Here is a 7,867-nt window from a genome sequence, read left to right on the forward strand (position 1 = left end):
TAATTCACCATAAATTTCTGAGTTGACATCTCTACCTTAAATTTCATTGACTCAGTAGATTCCTGGGGGGAAAAACTGTTTTGATTGGGCTGTTTTTCTTTTTAGGTTTTTATTGTGAATTGAGTGATCGTTTACATGGGAGAACATTGTTTTTACACTCAACATTTCATTCCAATAGTCTCCTCCGTGCATCATCATTCAACAGTATTTTTTTCTATTCCCTCAGTTTTTTTTGTGTGTGTATGTTGTTGTTGTTTTGAGGGGGGGATGTACACAAAAACATCCAGGAATATATAAATATTTAAACAACCAAAGGGCACATTCTGAAAGACTTCCTCCTGGCAACCAGCACCTGGCTGCCAGCACATATCCTTTCTCATTCCATTAGTCTAGAGTCCTCAGCTGCTCTATTTTTTTCTCCATGCCCTCATCTCTATCTCCATCTCTGGTGTTGCTGCTTCTCTGGATAGGGTCCCACATTCTGCTCATATTCTTCTCCCTTGATGGTCCAAGGGTCCTCTGTTCCTGGACTGTAACTCCCCTCTTTTTGTTACAAAACTTCTACCTTTACAGTTGTTACAGTAGCAATTAGTCATGATAAAAATTTCTCGCTATTGAATCTTAAGAATCTTATCCCCATCTCTTTTCACCAGACCTGACTAGATAAGATGAATACTATTCATTGGGGATTCTACCTTCCCCTGTACATTCTGAAACTAAACTCTGATTGGGCCATTGTTTTAGAAGGCATGTGAATGAGAGTAAGACAAGTGTATTGCTGAAGGAACTTGTTTTCAGTCATCCATTGATCTCAGAGACGTGTTTAAACAAGTTTTGTTTGGAATAATCCTGTGCATGTATGAACTGGTGTCTTACTAGCAATGCCTTAATATTAAAAGAAGGTGGAGGTAGGTCCTCAGACATTGGTTTTTTATTAAGTAAAAGCATAATCACTTTAAATAACAATATAGATAAATAGTATTTTAGGAATTAACCTATTAAAAACTGAGCAAAGACTGAAAGATGGGCCTTATGTTAGTTAATGTCTGTACACTTTAAGTGAACACTCATCACATTATTCATAGCTAAAATAATTAGCAGAAAAATGATACATACATTTAGAATGATTTATTTATTTATTTACAGTCCCTCCCGCCCCATGCTTTTTTTTTTTTTCCTCATTAAAACTAAATTGAAACTCTCTATTTCAGGAGTAATTCTTCCTGGTGTTCCAGTTCCTAAGGTATTTGCACCTGAACAGACTAACTTCATTTGCTGGGATCAACTCTCCATGGCCAACTCCTCCTTCGTCACCGAGTTCCTATTGCTGGGCTTCTCCAGCCTTGGGGAACTGCAGCTTGTCCTTTTTGTGGTTTTCGTCTCCCTCTATTTGATCATCTTGAGTGGAAACATCACCATCATCTCTGTCATCCACCTAGATTGCAACCTGCATACTCCCATGTACTTTTTTTTGTGTGTCCTTTCTATCTCTGAGACCTTCTACACAATCGTTATCCTGCCCAAGATGCTTATCAACTTGCTCTCTGTACTCAGGACACTCTCCTTCCTGAGTTGTGCCACCCAGATGTTCTTCTTCCTTGGTTTTGCTGTCACCAATTGCCTGCTTCTGGGAGTGATGGGTTATGACCGCTATGCCGCCATCTGCCAGCCTTTGCATTATCCCATTCTCATGAGTTGGAGAGCATGTGGACAACTGGCAGTAACTTCTACTATCAGTGGCTTCCTGACATCTCTGGCAGGAACAACATTGGTGTTTAGCCTCCCTTTCTGTGGCTCCAATAAAGTCAACCACTACTTTTGTGATATTTCCCCTGTCATACGTCTTGCCTGTGCTGAAACCCACATAAATGAACTGATCATCTTCATCGGTGGGGCCCTGGTACTTCTTGTACCCTTGATCTTCATCTGCATCTCCTACGGCTTCATTGTTCACACCATCCTGAGAATCCCATCAACTGAAGGCAAGAGAAAAGCTTTCTCCACTTGTGCCTCACATCTCACTGTGGTTATTGTCCACTATGGCTGTGCTTCCTCTGTCTACCTACGGCCCTCAGCCAAATATACATCAGGCAAAGATAGGCTGGTGACAGTAACCTATACTATCATCACCCCACTGTTGAACCCCATGGTATACAGCCTCAGAAACAAAGACGTCCAGGTGGCTATTAGGAAAATGATTGGAAAGTCTATTTTTTTCCCTAAAAGCTTATAATTAGATTATTTTTAAATGTACATACATGTATGTGATAATACAAAACATGATCAGTTTTTTAAAAATTCAAAGAGTAACCAGTTATATTTATGTGCATAAATGTGTGTTCTAACATGATTTGTTTGACATTATGGAGTCATAGTATTTTTACATGTAAAGTGGGGATAATAAAGTGTTCTTCTCAATGCTGTTGAAAATAATCAGAGTATCTGGTAATGAAGCATACTCCCCTCATCTTCCTCCTATGTCTCTAGATACACAATTCTCTTCGTCTCTTGTTTGGCTTGCTCATGCTCTTTGTTTAAGGTTATGCCCAATCTAAATTGAGGTTCCTAAACCTGAAGGTGGCTTACATGTATAATAGCATCAATTAATTAATTTCATTTATAGCTTTAAAATAATATTAAATATGCTTTTGGGGACTTTACATATGTTTTAACTATAAAATCACTAAAATGATAGCAGAGGCATAAAAATCACACAAAAATACTCTTCAAAGTGGTGAATCAGAGAGGAGAGCAGACAAAAAATATCAAAACAATTACACAAGCATGAACATGGATTGCTTTTTTTGTTAAGGGCCTTCAAGTTGGTTCTGACCCATAGCAAACCTGTTTAGGGTTTCCAAGGAGTGGCTGGTGAGTTTGAATCACTGACCTATAGTACCACAACAGGATTCTGAAAATGGATCACTGAAGACACTATAAGTCAAGGAGAGATAACTGAAAATACATGTTTACAGGTGCCAAGTTAGTCAACCAAAAACGAACCAATTTGTAGCCAATAATTTTAGACATAAACATTTTCTTTATTTTAGGCTACTCTGAGGACACTGAAGGGTAGGAATGGCTAACACACAGCCTCTTGATCAGTGCTGTGACAATTATCTGCAGCGCCTTCGCTTTTTTCATTTTATCACAGTAAAATGTAATGAATAATAATTATTTTAAAAAAGAAAATAATCTGAACTGGACTTTAAAAACCACTGACCTATACCAAGTAAACGAGTACTTTTCAAATATCTTTATAAAATCACCACAGTTATGGGAGATGTTTCCGAGAACAGTGTTCCAGGAACAATATGTGTTGGTTCAACCAAAATCATTCAATAGGCATCTATTATTGCTGTGGTTCTCAAAATTCCTAACTCCATCCAGCATTATCAGTATGTGCTAGGAATTTGGTAGAAAAGCAAATTTTCAAGCTGTACCCTACAGCTATAGAGCTAGAATCTCTGAGAATAGGGCTTAGCAATTTGTGTTCAATAAAACTCCCTGCTGTGGCGCTGTTGGATAAGCACAGTACTACTAACCACAAGGTCAGCAGTTCAAACCCACCAGCCACTCCTCAGAAGTCATATATAGGGTTGCTATGAGTCAGAACAAATTCCATGGAACTTAACAATAGCAACAAGCCTTCCATCAGGTGTTGGATCTGCACTGAACTGCAAATCACAAGGTCAGTGATTCAAACCCATCAGCTGCCCTTGGAAATCCTATGCAGGTTATGAGTCAAAACCAACACTACTGGACTTAACAATAACAAAGTTTAAGATACAGTGAATTAAACATACCCCACTGATCAGCATACCACACTAATTCAAAAACAGCTGTAACAGCACATTGACAGGGAACTGCCAGAAGTGCAAGTCAGATTTAGACAAGGATGTGGAATAAGGGATATCATTGCTGACGTCAGATGGATCTTGGCTGAAAGCAGAGATTATCAGAAAGGTGTTTACCTGTGCTTTGGTTTTCAACTGTATGGATCATGACAAGCTATGGACAACATTGCAGAGAATAAGTATTCTTGAACACTTAATGTGCTCATGAAGAACCTGTACATAGACAAATAGGCAGTTGTTCCAACAGAACAAGAGGATAGAGAATGGTTTAAAATCAAGAAAGGTGTGCGCCAGGATTGTATTCTTTCACCATACTTATTCAATCTGTATGAAGAGCAAATAATCCAAGAAGCTAGATTATATGAAAATGAATATGGTGTCAGATTTGGAGGAAGACTCATTAACAACATGCTTGCTGAAAGTGAAGAGGTCTTAAAATGCTTACTGATGAAGATCAAAGACCACTGCCTTCAGTATGTGTTGTAGTGCAATATAAAGGGAAAAAAAACCCACCTCACTACTGGACCAATAAATAACATCACGATGTATAGAGAAAAGATTGAAGTTTTAAAGACTTCATTTTGCTTGGATCCACTTTCAACAGTCACAGAAGGAGCAGTCAAGAACTCAAACGACATACTGCATTTGGCAAATCTGCTTCAAAGGCCTGTTTAAATTCTTCAAGATCAAAGATATCTATTTGAGGACTAAATTTCATTTGATTTAAGCACTGGTGTTTTCCGTGGCCACATATGCATATGAATGTTGGGCAATGAATAAGGGGGGTCATGAAAGAACTGATACATTTGAGTTATGGTGTTGGAGAAGAATATTAAAAGTACCATGGACTTCCAGAAAAACAAATGAATCTGTATTGGAAGAAGTACAATTAGAATGCTCCTGAGAAGTAAGGATGATGAGACTTCAGCTCTCATTCTTTGGACATGTTATCAGGAGGGACCAGTCTCTGGAGAAAGATTTCATGCTTTGTAAAGTGGAGGGTCAGCAAAAAAGAGGAAGACCCCACACCCCAACAAGATGGATTGGCCCAGTGGCAGCAGCAGTGGGTTCAATCATAACACAAATTGTGAGGATCTTACAGGATTGGGGAGTGTTTCATTCTGTTGTACATAGAGTCGCTTTGAGTAGGAACTTATTCCACAGCACCTGTTCACAACAGCAAATAACAACAACATTCTGTTATAGCCTAAGTAGCAACCAATTGGGTGACTGTGTTTATGTTTGTTTATGTGTATATTCTTCTAGTAAGAAAATTTTATTTCTAGATCTGGATCTAATCTTCCTCTTTTTTAGGTATACAGTTATGTGACCAATCCATCTGAAATCAAGAAAGCATGTTTTCTCAGAATTATAAATTAATGGGTGTACCTTAATAAGTGTATTCCTTAGGGAGAGAAAGTTTGGAGATAGGAAAGTCCAGTCACCCTCTCTTTGGTTTTATGTTGGCTTTGTCAGAAGCAAGCTCCATCACCAATAAGGACAGGCTAGTATCAGTGACATACACAGTTGTACTTTATTACTATATTCCCTGGTATATAGATAGCAGGGGTGGGGAATGTCTGGATCACAGGTCGTATTATTGTTGCTAAGTGCTGTTGAGTTGATTCTGACTCATAGCAACCATGTATACAGTTTCCAAGGAGCAACTGGTGAATTTGAACCATTAACCTCATGGCCCACAAAATCATTTGACCTGCCTTTGCCACGGCAACCAGTTCCAGTCATGACATTATAGCAGGCTAATTTTTAAGTTACTAAGTTTATAAGGCCTGTGAATGATGTAAATATCCAAATGGCCCTTGGTGGGGAAAAGCGTTTCCCCACCCCTGATATATACTCTCATAACAAGGATATTTGGTTTATGTTGGGAAAGGAAGGCTCTCTAAAACTATATCTTTTAAATATTACTATATTTTAGATGCTGTAAGTATTTCCCTCCTTTATGACATATGTATTACAATAATAACCAATTCTTGAAAGATTAGGACTGTATATCACACACACTATTAAATTTATTTTGTCCTGATTATCCCATTAAATTTAATATGCAGGGGTAATGCTTTCTAACTTTTTGGATGGAATCTTAGAGTGTTGGTTTGTGTTGTGTCTTTTTTAGTTTATGTTGTGTTGTTTTGTGACTTTGAGTCAGTTCAGATTCACAGTGACCCTGTAAAGGATTTCTAAGACTGTACATTTTTTCAGGACCAGAAAGCCTTATTTTTCCCCCAACAGTAATTGGTAGATTCAAACTACTGACCTTGCAGTTAGCAGCCTGGCTCATAATCCACTACATTACCAGAGCTCCTTAATTTTAGGGATACCCTTAAATTTAGTTGCTCGATGTAATATAATAAAGCCTGGATTTCATTTAAAGTTAAATTTTATCCCATCCCCTGATGTTAGTGTTCTTTAACTCAGAAAGCCTACATTGGAGTCAAGTGCATCTTCTATGAGAATTTTGTACATTTTCTATTAACTTTTGTGACTGACCCATCAAGACTTACAGCTGGGGAGAGAGAAAAAGAAGGTACATAATGTACTTATTTGATTGCGACTGTCATACGCTGTCACGGTTACTTCTTGGTTTCAGCAGACACTGCACATTGATTCTCATGTGGGAAGAATTGTCTTTAGCAAAATTGTACTTGCTTTGTGACATTAATGATGTTGTCTGATGATTTTTGCATTACATTGGGTTACCTATCTTTGGAAGGGGTACAAATATGGATCTCTTCCAATCAGTAGGTCAGGTAGCTATCTTCCAAATTTCTTGACATAGATGAGTGAGTGCTGCATCAGTTTGTTGAAAGATTTCAATTGGTATTCATTCAATTCCTGGAGTCTTGTTCTTTGCCAATGTCTTCAATACACCTTAGACGTCTTCCTTTAGTACAACTGGCTCTTGTTATATGCTACCTCTTAAAATGGTTGAACATTGGCCATTTCTTTTTGGTACAATGACTGTCTATTCCTTTCATCTTCTTTTGATGCTTTCTGCATCATGCAATAGAATCCTTCAAGATTTCAGTTTGAAGATTAGGTTTTCTTTTCCTTCAGTTCTTTCAGCTTGAGACATGTTGAGCATGTTCTTCCCTTTTGGCTTTCTAATTTCAGGTATTTGCACATTTCATTATAATACTTGACTTTGTCTTCTCAAGTTGCCCTTTGAAATTTTCTGTTCAGCTCTTTTACCTCCTCATTGCCTCCATTTGCTTTAGCATTTCTATGTTGGAGAGCAAGTTTCAGAGTCTCTTCTGACATCCATTTTGGTCTTTTCTTCCTTTTACTGTTTTTTAAATGACCTTTTAATTTCATTCTGTATAATGTCCTTGATGTCATCCTACAACTCTTCTGGTCTTTGAATGTAAGTATCAAATGCATCACATCTATTCTGAAATGATTCCTAAATTCAGGTCAGATATATTCAATATCATATTTTGGATCTTGTGAAATTTTTAAGTTTTTTTCAGCCTTAACTTGCATATGAGGAATTGATGGTCTAGTCCACAGTCTGCCTCTGATCTTGTTTTGGTTGATGATATGGTGATACCCTGCCTCCATCACTTCCCACAGCTGTAGTCAATACGATTTCTGTGTATTTCATGTTGTTTAACAAAGATATTTGTAATGAATAAGTCATTGGTCTTGAAAATTTTTTATCATGTGATCTTCAGTATCTTTCCGTAATCAAAGCCATATTTTCCAACTATGGATTCTTTCTCTTAGTTTCCAACCTTTGCATTCCAATCACGGGTAATTATCAATACATCTGGATTGCATAGTTGATTAAATTCAGACTGAAGATTTTGGTAGAATTCTTCGATTTCTTCATCACTGGATATTGTGGTTGGTGCATAAATTTGAATATGGCATTTCTGGCATTGTAAATCATATGACTGTCAGATCCAAAATGGCCAGTATCAGTTCGTTTAGCCCACTGGTGGTGGTTATGTGTTTTGGAGTCAGTTCCAACTTATACAGACTCTGTA

General features: G+C 37.6%; 1 protein-coding gene across 1 annotated transcript; it reads left to right on the plus strand.

Annotated features, from left to right (window-relative positions):
• Positions 1 to 1,291: 1,291 nt before the first annotated feature.
• Positions 1,292 to 2,233, plus strand: LOC102826613 (olfactory receptor 10R2-like). Its single transcript, XM_006861747.1, has one exon. It carries the CDS (start codon positions 1,292 to 1,294, stop codon positions 2,231 to 2,233), a length of 942 nt encoding a protein of 313 aa, XP_006861809.1.
• The last annotated feature ends 5,634 nt before the right edge of the window (positions 2,234 to 7,867 follow it).

This window comes from Chrysochloris asiatica, unplaced genomic scaffold, assembly GCF_000296735.1.
Source record: "Chrysochloris asiatica unplaced genomic scaffold, ChrAsi1.0 scaffold00042, whole genome shotgun sequence".
Lineage (NCBI taxonomy): Eukaryota > Metazoa > Chordata > Mammalia > Afrosoricida > Chrysochloridae > Chrysochloris > Chrysochloris asiatica.